We start from the raw sequence: 20,820 nt of genomic DNA, 5'->3' as shown, positions 1-20,820 counted from the left end.
TTGCCCATGTTCCTCATGTAAAATGAGCCTTGAAATTGCCTTTGTCCCTTATGTAGAATCTGACTTGAAATTGCCCATGTCCTTTATGTAATATCTGTATTGAATTTGCCTATGTCCCTTAAGCAAAATCAGTCTTGAATTCGCCCATGTCACTTATGTAAAATCAGACTTGAAATTGCCCATGTCCCATAAGTCAAATCAGCCTTGAATTAATTTCTGCTCAGTAAAATTTGAAGGATTACATGGATTGAAACCAATTATTTTCTTGTTTTAGCTTTACATCATGAATATATGTAAAGTTTCACTATTTTAATTTAAGCAATTTGATTTCATTATGTATTCTGTTATTTTTCAGGAAAGACAGAAATTACAAAGATGCTTGTAGCACAGCTAGTACGTATGTCACAGATACATGCAGGACACACCGAACATTCAGACTTAGAGGAAAAACTGTTGGAGGTAAGACATCTTGATGATCATACCTGAAATGGATAATTTTATCTTTGAAATAAAAATAGAATGAATATTGAGAGAAGAATGAATGAAAAGAATATCAGAATGAATGTAACTGAAATAGTGAATACAAACTGAGATTACAAAATGCAAAAAATGCAAAATTCAAAACTGATGATAAATGCATACAAAATGACATTGGTCAGTTGTTCTGTGACTTTAATGATAGATATACTGGGGGAAATATATCTCATATAAGAAACTGTCAAATCTTTTCATATGAGAATAAATTGCTTGATGTTTATTGGATGCAAAATTAAATCAATTCGATAAGTTTTCACTTTTCAACAAAGCTGTATATTTTAATTGATAAATATACTGACTGTTGATAATTGTAGATATTGCTGGTGACTAAATATTGTATTCTTTCTTAACTTTTACTGTCCTATTTAATCCATGTAATTTTGTTGTTATTTACTGGGTAAACTGGGGAAGGAAAAACAAACTCTTAGGTGGTAACAAGTTCATTACATTGTCCATACAGTGTGTATGGATTTTACTACTCTCTTAACTTTTTGGTATTGCCTTTGGCCGATGTCCCAGGAAATATAAAAGCTAGGAAGGTGGTAAAATCCTGTACAATAGGTAAAGAGACAGTGTAACTAATAATATTCAACCTAATATCAGAATCATCCAGGGAAAATTAATTTTTGAGGTAAACCTTTCAACTAAAGTTTTATTTTTTGATTCAGAATTAAGTCTAGTTTGTTTTATAAATTTTCTGCTATTTTAAAATTGTAATATCACTGTTATCCATGACAGTGTTTTGGGAATAAAGATCTTATCCTAGTGTTAATGTGACCAGGAAAGTATTCTTGTAGGAACATCATTTATTGACATTATTATTGCAGATGTTACTGCAGGTATTTATGCTGGGGCTGTTAAAGTGATTATTTGGTTATCTAACATATCACTGTATTTTCTGAAATGTCATGGAGAGAAGAAGCAAACAAATGGATTCAGAAAGACTTGTGTTTTTTTTATAGAAAACTCCAAAAGATTCCATCCAAGCAAAATTACAAACACAATCTGTTATCTTTTTTATAACTAATAAAATTATATATCCCTAAATTACGTAATAATCTATGTTTTTTGCGACAGAGATGTTATCGATGTTAAGCACACATGAACATATGGTCCTTGTCATTGAATATAAAATAAAATAAAAATTCCCTAAATTACATATAAAACAAAACTTGTGGGCAGCTTCAATATTTATTTGGAACAAAGAAGTTAAATATCATTTGTCACCAAATGACGTGGTTCTTGTTACTGAATGTAAGCTGAAACATCATCTTTGTTGTCATAACTTTATATTACCAGATGTTTTATTTTGTACATATTTGTGGTTTTAATATCTGTTCAATTTTCAGTGCTTAGTGAACAAATTATTTCATAAACTGGCAGATATTTGGAAACAATGATAGTTAGCCAGATACAAGCATGTTTTTACCAGTGGATTCAGGAATGTAAGCATGTAGAGTGCATATGACACCATTTGTGTTATTTTAATTTATGCTTTGGTGGAAACATTATATCTTTTTTTCTTGCAATAACTTTTTGACAATAATCACCTGAATTTACTTTATGCTTTGGAATAAACACTGTTCATTTATGCTGTGGAATTTGTTGTATTTCATCAAGTGCAGGATGTTGGTAGATATTCAGCTAATGCAATGAACAGACCAGAGAACCATAAAAGGGAAGGATGTTTCACATTTTATTTTTGATCCATTCAACACAAAATGTCTTGTTAACTGCTTTGATTTAACTGCTTTGATAGCAACAGACATATTCCACTGCTCCATTGGATTAGCGAAAGTTGGGATTTTAGTGATTCCTCCACAAATCACTCACCTTGTGTTAGCTGATTAGTAAGATTATCGAGCCCAAGTTTTGGCTAACCCGACTGTGTTCCTGTTAGCAAAGAAATTTGTTTTTATGAATTACACCTTGTTAGAAGATAATTTCAAATAATTTCATACATGCTGTACCTTTTATCAAAAGTGCAGTTCATAAGATGATTTAGATATGTCCACACTTCACTCGTATCATACTGGTTGATACAGGATCAGCACATTTGAAACTTACAGCTGTGTACCTTAAAATGACGATAATCAAATTCTCTTTAACATAAACTTTTCTTTCTAGGTGAATCCTTTATTAGAGGCTTTTGGCAATGCCCAGACAGTGATGAATGACAACTCCAGCAGATTTGGCAAATTGATTCAGATTATCTTTTCTCCAAACGGAAGAATTGCTGGAGGTAAGAAGTTTAGAATTTACAGACAAGATCATCATTCTGATTCATGATAGGAATATTTTATGGCACATTTAATATATGGTATGCTGCTCATTGTTTTATGTTTGAAAAAAACGTTTTGCTGGTATTTAATTATTTATTGATTCTTTTTATATGTAGTTGCTATTTTTCTTCACATATCACTCTTTTTCTTCACATATGATCGTTTTTCATTGGGGCTCTCAAGTTATGGTTTGTTTGCAACTGCAGAATTTGTGATATTTGGTACACTGTTTTTTAAAGTGTAATTTAGTACTAACTGGATATTCATGTTACACTTTTGCTGTATTAACTTTTGAGGATAATCTAAACATCAGTAGTACACAAAAAGTGTATTGACCATATTTCACTGGTGCTGATGGAGGGTGCTGTTGAGTGTAGTTCACTGAACTATGTCTGTGAAACCACCTGTCTATGGATGTAGTTTTCTTACCATACATGAGTGGAAAATGGTCAGTACATGTTGTGTGTACTAAATTATTCATTGTGAGATTGGAGATGAAATGTATGCTTTGATCTTTAATTTATGTGAATAATGAAAGGATTACAATATTAATGTAGGTGAAGTCACAGAACATATGCTTGAGAAGAGTCGTGTAGTCCGACACAGTGTGGGTGAGAAGAATTTTCACATCTTCTACTGCATGTTTGCAGGACTGTCTCAACCAGAAAAAAAGCGCTTCTTCCTTGATCATCCTGATAAATACAGGTACCATGATATTATTAGTTGGTGTCTTTATTTAGAACTCAAGTTCACTTTGAAATTAAATTGGCTGTCCTTTGACTCTAGTGTCACTACTAGGCAAATGCTTGGTGAAAGCAGAGTAAAACTTGATGAACTTTCATGTCCCCAATGTAGATTGAATGCAAATGACAAGGGTATTACCTATCCTTTTTATTGAGTTTTAGCTCAACTCTGTGACAGAGGAGACATATTTTGTTATAATAGGCACTGATATCTGCACATAAAAAGCATAATGCAGATGTGCAGCCACATTACATTTTGATTTTTCATTCTTCCTAGGCCTTAGGTGATATCAAATCTGAAACCAGCAAAATGCCAGTTTGGATTCCTAAATTTTGGACAACGTTTTTTTTCTTTCAGTTGGACAGTGTTGTGATAAGCAATCTCTGACTTAACATTTCCTTACGAGTGTTAAGATGGAAGAATATTAAACATGATATGCTAGTTACACTAATCTTGTAAAAGCCCAGTTTTTTGGCATAATGCAATAGAAAAATCTACTCAAATTAACATTTGTGGTAATATTGTAGATTACAGGCATCAAGTGATCATTGAAGCACCAATCAGACAAATATAAAATTCAGAGTGAAACCTCAATGTTTCCAACTTGAATCAAGATATTTTCATTATGGATGTTGTCAGACTTAAATTATGAAGAGGTTAATGAATTGATTGAATCAATATTTTGGATGAAGTTATAATGGAATTAGATGATTTGCTTTGACACATAATTTTGTCACCCATTTTTGGGAATGGTTACATATTTTAAAGGTTGCCAACTTGCCATTATTGCTATTAATAAAGTTTTCCAGCCTTTATTTTTAAAATGTAAGGCAGAAAGTTTTGATATTTTGATAAAGTCTGGTGAGTATTTGGTGTACTTTATACTGTTTTCTGGTGAGTATTGTGTGTACTTTTATACTGTTTTACTCACAGAGCAGGAAAATCTGTGTCAACTCTCCATTTGTTACATTCTGTTAAATTTGTTGTATTCTGTTAAACCATACTGGGAGAGGAAATGTACATGATGAGTGAAGAGATCATAATATGGTGACAGGAAGCTAACACTTCTTGTAATGTAAAATTTAATATTGAAATAAAAATAAAATGCAGAATGAATGCCAGTAGAATGTACGATTAATGAAAACAATGCAGATGAAAAGAGGAATGGAAGTGAAGAAAAATGGAGAGCACAAATGGGAAAAAAATAATGATGAACCAAACAAGAACAAAATGCAAATGCATTTCATGAATGGGTTTTAATTTGATAATAGTTATTTTCAAGCATTTACTAAGTTTCAAAAGTCCATTTGTACAGTAATCCTGGATCAAATTCTTGACACTGACAGACAACTTTTCACCCCTTCCACACCATGACATTGTCTTTATCACTGACCGACAACTTTTAACCCCTTACACACCATGACATTGTCTTTATCGCTGACCGACAACTTTTCACCCCTTCCACACCATGACATTGTCTTTATCGCTGACTGACAACTTTTCACCCCTTCCACACCATGACATTGTCTTTATCACTGACTGACAACTTTTCACCCTTTAAACACCATGACATTGTCTTTATCACTGACCGACAACTCTTCACCCCTTCCACACCATGACATTGTCATTATCACTGACCGACAACTTTTCACCCCTTCCACCCCATGACATTGTCTTTATTACTGACAGACAACTTTTCACCCCTTACACACCATGACATTGTCTTTATCACTGACAGACAACTTTTCACCCCTTACACACCATGACATTGTCTTTATCAAGGCAGGCATAGAAAACCATTGATATAATGACATCATCACCGGTGATTCTTTCTGGACAATCATTATTTGGTTGTATTAAAATTAACAATAATATTTGTAGCCTCTCTGCAGCTGTGTATTTCTACTTATTGTGTAATTTATTTTAATTCACTGTAAAATACAGTGCTGTCATTTTTATAGTCACTAGTTGTTATTTCATTAAAGTTCATTTGTAATAGGACAATATATAAAAGTTCGAGTTATTTTCTTTTAGCACTTTGAGAATAGATCACCAAACTTAAGCAAATGCTTTACCGTTTCATTCCAAATGAGCAAACTGGAAAAGAGGCTATGACAGAAAATAGTAAGCACAGAATCTTGAGTATATTTCTGAGAAAATTGCTAAATAAAAACTCAAAGAAATAATAGATGAAAGGCAAATATGAATGATATCCAGCCTGAAATTATAATATTAAAATAGGAAAGGAATTTGGCCAGACTAGACAGTACCATCTTCTGATTGTACAATGAATGAATTACGAAATATATAAAATGTTAAAACAGTTATCAGCCTTATTTTTAATAATTTTCCTCTAAAATCCAGGAAGTGAAATAACCAAGTTGAGCTAGCTGTTGCTTGATAGGTGCACATCTGATGTAAGGCCAAACTCTATAACCCAAATTACAGCTATCAGTCATGCATCAAAATAAAGGATATTAAAAAATTCTTTTAACAATACCTAAGATAGACTATTTTTTTAAAAATAGGCTGTATAACCAGTGAGGAAAACCTGGAAGATTAATTTTCTTTAAAAATGTAACTCCATGCAAAATATGAAATTGTAGAGCACCACCTTAAATAATCAGTAATTTAAGTATGCTGGGAAGTCTGAGTATAGTGATTTGTAGCCAAGGTAGTTTTATTGGTAGAGCATCAGACATGTAATCCAGAGTTTGTGTGTTCATTTGTCTGCCCAGGCCAGTGGGATGGCCGCTTTGTTGTGTCCTTCGGAAATGCTCTTAGGTCCTATTTTTCCCTTGGCATAGTATAGCCATTGTTGTGCTAAAAGTGCAATCAATCGACAGCCATGTAGAGGGAATATTGAAGGGTGAGATACATTTTTATTTATGTTATTTTAGGTTATTTGAAGCAGAAAATTAAAGATTTTATTGATACCTCCTTCATTCTGCATCCTTCTGTGATCAAAAGAAAAATACCAAAATATCACATCTTTTTTAGAAAAAAACAATTTTCTCTTTTCTTTTTTGAAATATATGCGGCATTTAATTGACACATTTATACATCTGTAACATTTTCTTTTCTGTTTCATGCAGGATTGTCTCCCCTGGATTGGGCTTTTCAGTGTTTTCCTCAAAAGCAGAGTATGATAGGTATACAGACTCATTTCAACATCTGCAGCAAATCCTACCTGTTATAGGATTCACACCTCAGGTAATTATCATAGATCTGCAGTGAATCCTACCTGTTATAGGATTCACACCTCTGGTAATTATCATAGATCTGCAGTGAATCCTGCCTTTTATTGGATTCACACCTCAGGTAGGTATCCACAGATCTTGTAGAACTTTTCTACATTACCATGTGCCTGGATTTGCTATCACTTGAGGTACCTGTATTTATATCTTCATTATTCAGGTAACTTAATGACATCAAATGAAGAGTACAGAATGTGATGGCAGTTGTAGGATTTTGTTGTTTGTATTTGGGTGCACAAGTGAAATTTTTAAGTAATCCACACAAAATAAAAAGTCTTCTATTTTTACTCCAGTTTGATAGATCTTTACCAGTTTTTCATACATTTGGGGTCCAGATTTTGCTTTTTGGAACTTCTGGAATCCCATAGTTGAAAAATTGGAATTCCCATGCCTCATGCCCATGAGTCGCATTATTGCACTTGTCCAAAAATGCAAGAATTTTATTAAAGTGTAATCATCAATCATATATATTAATGTTTAAGATATTATCATAACAAAAAAGTAAAAACTTTAAAAATGTATAAATGATGGCTCATTTGTTTTACATTTTTCATGTATTTTCAAAATATTTAAAATCTTTAAAAAAAGTCAAACCAAACACTATGATTTGAATGGAATACAGTAGTCCACCTCTTGAACGGCCCCCCTCACCAGCGGCCACCCACTCCTTACGATCAGAATCCGTTGGCACCGACGAGTTTGTGTTCAAAAGTACCCCTCGCGAAAGGCCACCCGGCTAACGCGACCAGTGGCCAGCATATTAGTGCAATAATATAAAATTTACCCCTCACAATCGGCTGCATTTTATCTGAATATGTTTCCAGAACCAGTATTTTATTCATAACGTGTGTTAAGTAATCCGATTTCTGTTTCCCGATGTCAGGTTTTCGTTACTGAAAGAAGTGTTGAGTAAAGTACATGTACCACTAAGGTTAATATTATATCATTTACGCATAACGAGAAGCCAAATTTATTCCATAAAAACCGAGAAAGACTCAAATTTTAATATATACAAAAGGGTAAGTACATGTAATCCAATTAGCCTTACTGCTGTGTTATCATAAGATGTCCAGTATAGTCACTCTGATAATTGTTAAGATTACAATTATTGAACAGAAGTAACAGCTGAGAAGTGGCAGTATCGATGTACAATACCCAAGTCAGCAGGAAAATGGTTTAATAGCCTTTATGGCTTTCCTTAGTAAGATGTTGAGCTTGTTCACTTTGTTAATTAGGGGCTATTACTACTGACAATAATTGTCAAAATTACAAATCCTAATGGCCGCGAGGTCAAATCTGCGTAATGTTAATGGTACATATTGAAGCCGTTTTGGCTTCTCTCACTTAGTGTAAAGAAATGTATAAAAACAATAGGGTACCAGACTGCAACTAACGAATCACATGACAAAATCACTTCCTTTAAAAACACACGGCAATTTGTTTAGATGCATACAAAATTGTTTTATCAGTATTGTAGTTGGCAACATGAATAACTTACTGCAAAAAGATCAACATGTCATCGAGGAAAAGAAAAATTCTCAGTTTAGAAGAGAAAGTGAAAATAATTCAACTGACCGGTGGGGGGTGGGGTGGGGGAGAGTGTTGAGGATCCTTGCAGAAAACTAATGTCGGGAAGACTCAGATAAAAAATATCGTGAAAGATAATGAAACAATTCTGCAGAAGTGGGAAGGTGAAATGGATGGAGAAAGGAAGATTGTTTGAGCCAGGAGACGTTTGTATCCTGATTTGAATGACAAGAAAAAGCAACAATTTTGTCAGCTGAATTGGAATATGACGACTTTACCGCAAGTAACAAATGGTTGCACATATTTCAAGTGCAACACAATATTAAGTGTTCTGTCCTTAGTGGAGAATCAGCTGATGTTAATAATTAAGTTGTCGAAGATTGGAACAAAAGACTAAACGATATTTGCAGGGGATATGACAGCAAGGATATTTTTAATTGTGATGAGACTGTTTTGTTTTTTAGACTTACCAACAAAGTGACAGATGATGTGATCTGTAATATAATTATAAAGACAGTTTTAAAACTATAGTAATGGTTATTCATAGCATTCCTTTGAAAATGATGACACAGTTTGTTTTACATTTATTTCACAACATGCATGTGATTTTTTAATGAAAATATTAAATGTTTTAGAATTAAATGTACTTGTGACTTTCTTCATATGTATTTTCTATTTGCATTTGTCATCCACCTCTAGAAAGGCCACCCTCATTATAAGGCCACTTCCACTTCCCTGATGCATTAGAGGTGGCCTTATAAGAGGGGGATTACTGTAGTACTTTATTGCTAAACATAATTTAAATATAAATGCAGATGTATCTTATAAGGACTGAAAAGGTTTTACATTTGATAATTCAAGACCCTAAGAGAATTTGTCTAATATAATAACTTGTTGATTAGGCATTCCATAATGCTGCCACATCCATAAAGAACAATTCTAAATAAACATGCTGATTTTGCAGCAACATTCCAAGGTTTGTTTAATCATGTTGAAACCAAATCCCAGGCTCCATGCCAACAAATTACATGATCTGTAATTTTGTAAGTTTCTCACCATTACCAGCACAACCTTGTACAGCTGAACTCTACTTATTCTTTGTAATTGGTGTGGATGTCTTATATGGTATGTATGATACTCAAAACACTGTATGGTACCATTCTAAGCAGAACTGAATGTGATTGGTGTTTGCATGCTCATATGTCATTTTTCCTAGTTTGGTTGTGAAATTTGCATCTTTCATTGCTAGAACTCTTTCAGCCAAACTGTCACTTTGTGCTCTGAGGTTCACTATATATGTATGTTCTGGAAGACACTGGCAGTTGTCCTTTTGAATGCATGTGACACTAAATAGGCAGTGGACTGTTCTTGCTAAGATAATCCTATGTCAGTGACTAATACCATACAGTTAGTTATTCCCTTACCACAGTCCATACAATTTTGCATTGTTTTCGTTATGGGGTATTGCACAGCAGTTGATAGACACAAGTAAGTTGATTTTAATAGTGACACAGGTAAGTTGCATTTCAGAATGGTTGGAACAACAGGGTTTATTTAATGGATGTATTGGTAGATGAATGGAAAGGTCCTGGGCCATCCAGTATTTGATTTCTAGACATCCTGGAGTGTATGTCAGTCCTTTAATTTGGTACTAACATTATTACGTATATGGTGGCTATATTTCTGGATTGATTATGATCAAATTTGGAATATGTATTTATATCATAATAATCTTGGATGGGTTTGATAATGAACAAGATCCATACATAATTATGAGGTGACCTTGCATCAGATTGGCAGAGTTCGTTACCCGTCAGGGAATCATATTTTTTATTTGATTTGGATCAAACCTTTTAAATAATCATTATTAGCAAGATGTTGGAAGAATTTTATTATGAGCCAGTTCTGTGGATACTAATGAGGTGATATTGTGTCTGATTGGCTAAGCTTTTTACCACTCTGTACACTAATTCAAGACAGATTTTTGCTTCACCTTGAGCTTATATTACATAGGATACTAAAGAAGGTCAAAGGTCATGGCCATGGTCATGGGAAGTCCAATAATAAATTATTGGCTACATTACATTAATTTTAGTTCATGAATGCATACGTGGACCAAAGCTCCGGCCATTGATACCTTTAGGTCATGACCTCCAGTAGCAGCCATGTCTCATGAGTGACAACATGGAGGATTGTTAAATACCGGGGGGGGAGATCATATAATATGCTATTTTACAGTACTCATGAAAATTGTAAGACCATTGTTATTGGCATAAAACAGTAGAAAAAAAACAAACTTTGGTCCAAATATATTATGTAATGATGCACTTTAACATGCATCAGTTTATGATCTTAGCACCAGCTGCACAAATACAAAACTCAGGGAGAGATTTATATCCCAAGCCTTTTTTAATGAAATCAACTGGTATATCTTTAAAGAATATATGAGACTAGAAAATATATAGAAATTAATGAATGTACCCAATATTTCAGCTGAAATTGTAATTAAATCAGATGATTTGCTTTTGACAATCATTGTTGAGTTACCTATTTTAAAAAATGCAGTTTAATGCTATTGTATCAAGAAAGTTATGCAGCTGTTTTGTTTTTATTCAATATAGAAAGTTAAGATGTCATAAAGTACAGTGGATGTTAGGTGCATTATTTATGCTATTTGAGTTGTGAAACTGGGAAAATGCAAGTTGTTGATAATTGCCATTAAAACAATTGATACTGATCTACAGTGCCTTGCTTCTCCCTCAATTTGTCGTCACTTTGTCCTATTAAGTCACTTTGAGTCCAGTATGAAAATATTAGTCAAGTATTGAAATTTGCAATCATGGTAAGCATACCCAGTATGTTAAATGTGTCATAAGTAAAGTTCATGTTATTGTCATATATGATTCAGGTATAAGATGCTTTATTGTCGCAAAGGAGACAGTTATGAGACACTTTATTGTGATAAGGAAGCAGTTATAAAATGCTTTATTGTCATACTGGAGACAGTTATAAAACACTTTTTTCTTGCAAAGGAGACAGTTATAAGACACTTTTTTGTCATACAGATTCACAGTGGTAAGATGGTTTATTATTATACTGGAGACAATTGAAAGATGCAAATGACAGTTAAGATATGCTTTATTGTCATGCAGGAGACAGATTTAAGATTCTTTTTTGTCTTACTGGAGACAGTTCTAAGCAGCTTTTTTATTATACAGAGAACAGTTTTAAGATGCTTTATTGTCATACAGAAGACGGATGTATGTTGCTTTATTGTGTGTTATTGTTTTATGACAACATTTATAAGACTTTTTGTTGTCCTGGAGACAGCATTGAGATGGTATTTTGTCATAGAGGAGACAGTTATTTCTCACCCATGCAATAGAGAATCTAGCTGCTTTGCTAAACTTTTCTTATCAAAGTCTAGTCATATCAGACCAGTTGTCCAGTCAAGGTGTCCACATGCTCAGAGCTACTTAAAAAAAAAGAAACCCTTGTTGTCTTCTGCTGTGCTTGACGTAGTTGTTCTAAGATCAAACAACAACAACATCAAATATATAACAAAAACATAGTAACTTAAGGTCAATCGATCTTTGAGAACACACCATACAAAAACATTTTGAGAGAGACAGACAAACGCATACGATGTGGAGCTTTTTGGTATTATGCTAGTTGGTTCCACACAGTATGGTCAATTTATCTTACATGCAGCCCTAGCTGAGTACATTTTCAGGTCAGCATCATTAATGTAGCTAAAGCTATGTAACTAGTTTTAAATACTTCATGTGAAACAAATTATATACTGTTAGCTACATTTAATGATGCTGACCTGAAAAATGACTACTACAGATAGGATAAAATTCACAATGCTGTGCGAAATGAACTATGACAGAAAACATGGATCCATGCACATAGACTATAGACTTATACACTTCATAGCCTCCCAACTCTCTTAACAACAATCAAAAACTTAGTAACAGCCAGAAATGTGTATGTCAAACATGTTTTTTTCTAATTTTGCTAAGCATCTTCATTGTGCCACAGTTGAACCAAAAATATACCTACAACATTTAATGACAAATAATGCACTTAGTAACCAGAAGGAATCATTTAGCCATCTACACATTAATCCATAAGCAAATTTCACTGTAACTCTTGCCATATTTCCAAGATAGAAAAAAAAATGGTTAAAGAATCAGTGAACTTGAAAGTTTAGCACATGGTTATCCACTAGGGTCTGTATTTGTCTTTTATACTTGGGGGGGCTAATTTTACAATCAATATTAAAGGCAACACAACAGTTTCACTTTCTCCATTGAAAAGGAGAGCTATATATGATAGTGACATGGATCACTAATTACCCATGAATGATCGAATGCAACATGCTATTCTTTGTTACATCTTTTACTAAATATAACTACTGTAGAGTTGAGTACCTAGTATCGTTTTTTCATTATTTACAATATCAATTTTCAAAATTGGAAATGATGAAAATGAAACAGTTTCTTTTAATAAATATTAATTATTTATTGTCAATTTCATATTACATCCATATGTTAAATATGATAATACCTCATTATTATGCAATATTTTATGTTGTTATTTTTCTTTGCTCACGCGTATAAACTGTGTACTTCGGATACAAAAGTCACACCACAGCCCTCATTAACATATTAGTATTAATGAGCTGCATGTAAACATTTGCATGTGAACTATATTACAATTATGAGATGGTTTTTGTCATACAGGAGACAATTATGAGATGTTTTTTTTGTCATTCATGAGACAGTTATGTTTTTTGTCATACAGGAGATAATTATGAGATGGTTTTTTTTGTCATTCAGGAGACAGTTATGAGATGTTTATTGTTATACAGGAGACAGTTATGAGATGTTTTTGGTCATACAGGAGACAAATATGAGATGGGTTTTTTTGTCATTCAGGAGAAAATTATGAGATGTTTTCTGTCATACAGGAGACAATTATGAAATGGTTTTTGTCATACAGGAGACAATTATAAGATGGTTTATGTCATACAGGAAACAGTTATAAGATGGTTTATGTCATACAGGAGACCATTATAAGATGGTTTATGTCATACAGGAGAAATTTATTAGATGTTTTTTATCATACAGGTTACAGTTATGAGATGGTTTTTGTCATACAGGAGACAAATATCAGATGGTTTTTGTCATAAAGGAGACAAATATGAGATGGTTTATGTCATACAGGAGACATTAATGAGATGGTTTTTGCCATACAGGTTACAGTTATGAGATGGTTTTTGTCATACAGGAGACAGGTGTAAAATGCTTTATTGTCACAGAAAAGACAGTTGTAATTTAAAGATGTTTATTCATTAGCAACTCTAGCGAGCATGCATGTTCATTAAAGACAGGACAAAGTATTCCTCTTATATTCTCAAGGGTGCAACATGATTATTCATTAAGACAAAAGTCAAAGTGAAAAAGATTTATGTGGATATCATAGTAGCTAAAATAATCTTATTTAAACAGAGATGCATAATAAACTTCAAGTTGCACAACATTTGAGTGATCTAAAGCATCACCTTGATGCAGTAGGAATTTGATTTTACCCAATTTGGTGGTGGGTAGGAGTGAAGGGTGGGGTGGAAACAATAATGGGAAGATGGGTGTTTACACTGCACTTTATTTAATACTGTTTTTTTTAATAATTGATTAATATTATTTCAGGACATAGACATAATGTTTGCTGTGGTGTCTGCTGTGTTACACTTATGTAACATAGAATTGGTTGAAGAACCTGAATCAGGCCAGGTTGTCATACTGAATGAAGAGGAGGTTGACTTTGGTAAGAGTTATTCCCACTTCAGGGTTCAATAATAATAATAATAATAATAATAATAATGCTGATAACACCAGTGGCATTGTAATTGTGTCAATTGTAAATTGGCTCCAAGTGAATCAGAGCATGTGAACTTCACCACTGCTATAAATATAGTACTTATGGGCACAATTTATTAATGCTCTTTTTTATCCCTTCATCAGCAAAGTAGTGAGAAGATATTATATTTTGATTGTATGTGCTTTTATTTGTCCATTTGTATGTGTGTATGTGTGTGTGTGTGTGTTTGTTAGTTCATTCATTGTTACACCCTAACTCCCGTTTCATCTAAACTTGTGAAAACATGTTTGTGGATGTGTTTCAGGGATAGTAAATCATTTATATAAATACTAGGTCACTGTGACCTCATATTTAAGCTTTTATTCCTTTGTATATTTTCAGCTGTTCATGGCAAATAAAATGTCTAGGTCCGTTTTGTAACTGCTTAATCTAACGGCTATGTGAATACATTTCTGGAAGAGTAACTCAGCCATACAAAACAAGGTCACTGTGACAAGTTGGATGCTTCAATAACTTTGGTATTGTTAGTCATTTGTTTATTATGCACCCAGTATTATGAAAATTAGTGTGTGAATCTTCAATATATTTTCAATTATTTTGGACTTTACATGCTTTTTTGTGAAAATTGGCTTGTGGATACATTTGAAGGTGAATAATCACACCATATCAAAACTTGAAGATCTGACTTAACGTTTGCAATGCCTTTGAATATTTAAGAGTTTATTCATTATATCCAGTTTTTTGGACCCTTTTTTCAGCAGTTTTGAAAATTGGTGTGTGATCTCATCTCATTAATGGTAATTCAGTTATGCTAATCCTAGGTCACTGTGACCTTGTATATTTAGCCATAAATATCTTGAGCACTATTTCACCTACACACATAAAGATTGGTATGTGGATTCATCTTAATAGTACTAGTTCAGTCACAGTAACATTTGATCAATTTGACCAAATTTGTAGCCTTAAGTGACTTTTGTAGTTATGCCCTCATTATGTTGGTTTCACTGACAGTTATAATAATTGTGATGTGGATGGATCTCAGGCAGTATAACTCAACCATGCAAGTATTGGGTCATTGTGATTTAAGTTTCATAGCTTTGTTACTTTGGTATTTTCAACCACTTGTTTCTTACCTGTGTATGTTTAATGCTATAACATCTAGATCAATCACTTTTGTGATCCAGCATTGTTAAAACTCTGCATGTGGATGGGTTCTGATAAGTAGTATATTGCATTAACATTTCTTTCTTGACATGTTGACTCGATTGTTTGATTAAATTTACCACCAGTGTTTAATGGGTTTGAATCTGTTATAAACCTGTCAATGTCAGATGCAATGGCACAGTTAGGTCTGTGCAAAGCTAACTCCCATCTTCTAGGCATCATTCTTATATACCAATTTAACTCCCATCTCATAGGCATCATTCCTACATCCAGTATAATTCCCATCTAAGCATCTCTCATACATTCCAGTCTTAACTCCCATCTTCTAGGCATCATTCCTATATACCAATTTAACTCCCATCTCCTAGGCATCATTCCTACATCCAGTATAATTCCCATCTAAGCATCTCTCATACATTCTAGTCTTAACTCCCTTCTCCTAGGCATCAGTCCTATATACCAGACTATCTCCAGTCTCCTAGGCATCATTCCTATATACCAGTCTAACTTCTGTCTCTAGGCATCATTCCTTTATACCAGTCTAACTCCGTTCTTCTAGGAATCATTCCTATATACTAATCAGAATGTTGTCAGCCACACCGAATGTATCCCTGTAAATGAATGTGTTCATGTTTATTAAATATAATCCTTGTTATTTATGAAAAGAAAAAAAAGACACCCGATTTTCAAAACCTGGTTAATCCAATAATGCCAAGACAGATTATTGGAACTGGACTGAATATAGTTCTTGTTTTCAGCATCATTTTCATTTTCTTTTATCAGTCTTTCAGTCAATCTAATTAGCTTAAGAAGAAAGGAAATGATGCATACAATCACAGATAAAGACATGCAGACAACTAATGTAACTCTCAGATAAAAATCAAACATTGTAGAATATTTTATTATCTTTTAGCTGCCATTCTCTTGTCAGTGCAGTCGGAAGATCTTGTCCAGGTTCTTTTAGCAAACATCAATTGGATCAGAGGTTTGTATACCAAACTAGGCAATACTGAAAAGAAGTAAAGTCAGTCTCTATTCAAAAACTTAGTGGTGGGGTGAAAATTATCAAACTTTGCTTCTTGGATATTTAGCTGTTTTCATGACAGTATGGAGTAGGAGATAATAACATAAACTTCAAATGTTTTAATTGGTATAGCTTTAAGTGGTTGTGCAGAATTGTTTATCTTTATTTCATACTTTTACCTCATAGCACTTAAGACTAAACTGCCATTGCATATACATGCTTCTTGTTACTGTACACGTACATGCCTCATGGTACTGTACATGTACATGCCTCTTGTTACTGTACACGTACATGCCTCATGGTACTGTACACATACATGCCTCTTGTTACTGTACATGTACATGCCTCTTGTTACTGTACACATACATGCCTCATGGTACTGTACACATACATGACTCTTGTTACTGTACATGTACATGACTCTTGTTACTGTACATGTACATGACTCGTGTTACTGTACATGTACATGACTCTTGCTACTGTACACATACATGTCTCTTGTTAGTGTACACGTATGTGACTCTTGTTACTGTACACATACATGCCTCTTGTTGCTGTACACATACGTGCCTGTTTACTGTACACATACATGCCTCTTGTTACTGTACACATACATGCCGCTTGTTACTGTACACATACATGCCCCTTGTTACTGTGCACTTACATGCCCCTTGTTACTATACACATACGTGCCTCTTGTTACTGTACACATACATGCCTCTTGTTACTGTACACATACATGCCCCTTGTTGCTGTGCACTTACATGGCCCTTGTTACTGTACACATGCATGCTGCTTGTTACTGTACACATACATGCACCTTGTTACTGTACACATACATGCCCCTTGTTACTGTACACATACATGCCCATTGTTACTGTACACATACATGCCCCTTGTTACTGTACACATACATGCCCCTTGTTACTGTACACATACATGCTTTGTTGCTTTATGGCATATCAACACATATAGGTTATTTAGTTTGGTTTGGTGTGGTGCTTTATTACACATCAACACATGTAGGTTATTTAGTTTGGTTTGATGTGGTGCTTTATTGCACATCAACACATGTAGGTTATTTACTTTGGTTTGGTGTGGTGCTTTATAGCACATCAACACACGTATGGTATTTAGTTTGGTTTGGTCTGGTGCTTTATAGCACATCAACACAAATAGGTTATTTAGTTAGGTTTGGTCTGGTGCTTTATAGCATATCAACACAAATAGGGTATTTAGTTTGGTTTGGTCTGGTGCTTTATGGCATATCAACACACATAGGTTATTTAGTTTGGTTTGGTGTGGTGCTTTATTGCACATCAACACACATAGGGTATTTAGTTTGGTTTGGTCTGGTGCTTTATTGCACATCAACATAAGTAGGGTATTTAGTTTGGTTTGGTCTGGTGCTTATTTACACATCAACATAAGTAGGGTATTTAGTGCCTTGACAATTGGAGTACAGTGTTTTGCACAAGGATACACCATGGCATAAGTCAGTAGTTTTTTTAATATTAATTGACATGTGATACATCTGAACTGAGACAATGGGTCTAAGCATCTTGCAAAATATCTGGCATCAGAATGCATGTATTTAATATAAGAAACAAAAAATAGAAATAACAAACAAGGCAAGATTTGTTTTAATTATTGTTTCTTACAAGCAGAGATTTATTTATAATCAGATCAGTGACAAACATCAAACATATCCATTATTAACGGGGTATGTGAGTATGTTACTTATGTTACTGCATGATTATGGTCTGCTCAGGAAGATTATGTACCAGTCTAGCTCCTCAAAATTTCCACTTGGCTCAGGAAGATTATGTACCAGTCTAGCTCCTCAAAATTTCCACTTGGCTCAGGAAGATTATGTACCAGTCTAGATCCTCAAAATTTCCACTTGGCTCAGGAAGATTATGTACCAGTCTAGCTCCTCAAAATTTCCACTTGGCTCAGGAAGATTATGTACCAGTCTAGATCCTCAAAATTTCCACTAGGCTTCGGAAGATTATGTACCAGTCTAGCTCCTCAAAATTTCCACTAGGCTCAGGAAGATTATATACCAGTCTAGTTCCTCAAAATTTCCACTAGGCTTCGGAAGATTATGTACCAGTCTAGCTCCTCAAAATTTCCACTAGGCTCAGGAAGATTATATACCAGTCTAGCTCCTCAAAATTTCCACTAGGCTCTGGAAGATTATGTACCAGTCTAGCTCCTCAAAATTTCCACTTGACTCAGAAAGATTATGTACCAGTCTAGCTCCTCAAAATTTCCACTAGGCTCCAGAAGATTATGTACCAGTCTAGCTCCTCAAAATTTCCACTAGGCTCCAGAAGATTATGTAATAGTCGAGCTTCTGAAAATATTTACCAGTCTAGCTCCTCAGAATTTATTTATAGTATAGCTCCTGAAATGTTCAATTAGAATCATAAAGATCATCTGTCTGATACCTGAAAATTTCCTCGAGGCTTATGAAGATAATCTACCAGTCTAGCTCCTGAAAATTATACTAGGCTTGGTTATCATGACATTTGCTCAGTTTGCAGATGCTGAAATTTGCTATCATGATGCATATTGTATCACATATTGTATTACATATTGTATCACATATTCAGTATCATCATGTTGAAGTCTTCAAAGCAATACATATTGTAATTCTCGTTTGATTACTTCTGTACATATATTGTCTCTTATTTCTAGACAATGCTTGGGTAACTTTTTAGAAGTGGTAGTCATTATTTAGTTACATTGAAAAGTAATAAAATTGAATTATTATGATTGTATTATAGCCATAACAAATAAAACGGAAACAGACAAGTTGGAAAAATTGAATTGTTAATTGTAAACTCAATTGTAATAGGTTATCGATAATGAATTGGACACAATCTATATTATTTGAAACAGGGCCTTTATAATGACATTTATCTTGTACCTTCTATTACATATTAAACAATATTTTAGAAGTGAAGGATGACATATATGACATGAATCAATTAATTGTCACTCAATACAAAATGTAATAAATCATTTACAGGGGAAAGAGTTGTATCACTGAAATCTGTTCACCAGGCAGTAGATGGTCGTGATGCCTTGGCTAAAGCTTTGTATGGCAGATTGTTCAGCTGGGTTGTACAGCAGGTCAATTTCTCTCTTCATGTTGACGTGGAGCTGGAGAATAGGTAGGGAATGGGATCAAGGACTTCCATTGATTAAAAGACTTTGGACCCTTGGATTAAGGACTTCCATTGATTAATGGACTTTGGACCTTTGGATTTTTATCCTGGAGTCTTAGATTCAGACTATAATGGACAATTTCAAAAAAGATTTTGAAAATGTTTGAATCTCCAGACCTTCTGAGATTTTTAATGTGGGTCAGTGAAGAAAAGCAATTGTTTGTACTGCAGGAGTTTTGCTAAATTTAAGGAAAACACCTCTAATTAAATGCTTCTTCATTTTTCAAAAGTTACATAAGTCTAATAAATCTTAAAGTCTCGTAATTTTGCAGGTTGTTCAAATATCAAAATTTGCATCTAAGAAATTCACAGAAATTTGGTGCAACCTAATTGCCATTTGTGGCTTTCTAAATCAATGAATTTAGGGGAATAGTTTGTGTTAAATCTTTTAAAAAAAACCTTTAAGATGCTCTCTCACAATGTATTAAGTGGTGATATTTGCTTGACTAAATTAGAAAGCATGTTGGTATGTTTTATTATTTAGTACTGCATTTTCTATTTGATGTTGTGGTAGCTCACAAGATAGAATATCATGCTCTTAGTCCAAGGGTCCCTGGTTCAGTACCCACCAATGTTAGCCTGGGTCTGCTAGCATCTGCCTGTCTGCCTGGGTCTGCTAGTGTCTGCCTGTCTGCCTGGGTCTGCTAGTGTCTGCCTGTCTGCCTGGGTCTGCTAGCATCTGCCTGTCTGCCTGGGTCTGCTAGTGTCTGCCTGTCTGCCTGGGTCTGCTAGTGTCTGCCTGTCTGCCTGGGTCTGCTAGCGTCTGCCTGGGTCTGCTAGGATCTGCCTGGGTCTGCTCTCTGCCTGGGTCTGCTAGTGTCTGCCTGGGTCTGCTAGTGTCTGCCTGTCTGCCTGGGTCTGCTGCCATAGTATGCCCTTGGAAAATAAACTTAGCTATAATTTCCCTGGGATGATTAAGTTGACAATTTACTGATATTGCCAATTGTTTGTAGTTTCAGAGTTATAATAATGCTTAAAGTGCTTTACCATGAAAATCTGTTGTAAAGACATAACAGTAATCAATAAAACTTGAACTTACCTAATTAGTAGTTTTCATATTCCATGTAAAGACATAACAGTAATCACTAAAACTTACCCAATTAGTAGTTTTCCTATTCCATGTAAAGACATAACAGTAATCAATAAAACTTACCCAATTAGTA

General features: G+C 34.1%; 1 protein-coding gene across 1 annotated transcript in view; it reads left to right on the top strand.

Annotated features, from left to right (window-relative positions):
- Positions 1 to 20,820, top strand: part of LOC149773204 (myosin-IIIb-like) — a 108,878-nt gene that overhangs the window by 12,051 nt on the left and 76,007 nt on the right. The window contains exons 5-11 of the mRNA XM_089946664.1: positions 356 to 459; positions 2,665 to 2,779; positions 3,377 to 3,524; positions 6,659 to 6,776; positions 14,062 to 14,179; positions 16,311 to 16,382; positions 19,459 to 19,603. Of these exons, the coding sequence (XP_089802790.1) occupies positions 356 to 459; positions 2,665 to 2,779; positions 3,377 to 3,524; positions 6,659 to 6,776; positions 14,062 to 14,179; positions 16,311 to 16,382; positions 19,459 to 19,603 (820 nt within the window). The remainder of the gene's footprint in view (positions 1 to 355; positions 460 to 2,664; positions 2,780 to 3,376; positions 3,525 to 6,658; positions 6,777 to 14,061; positions 14,180 to 16,310; positions 16,383 to 19,458; positions 19,604 to 20,820) is intronic.

The sequence above is a fragment of the Sinohyriopsis cumingii genome, unplaced genomic scaffold (genome assembly GCF_028554795.1).
Source record: "Sinohyriopsis cumingii isolate HCF-2022 unplaced genomic scaffold, ASM2855479v2 utg000813l, whole genome shotgun sequence".
Classification (NCBI taxonomy): Eukaryota; Metazoa; Mollusca; class Bivalvia; order Unionida; family Unionidae; genus Sinohyriopsis; species Sinohyriopsis cumingii.
Note: the sequence above shows the minus strand (reverse complement) of the source record. Positions and strands in the feature narration are given on the sequence as shown.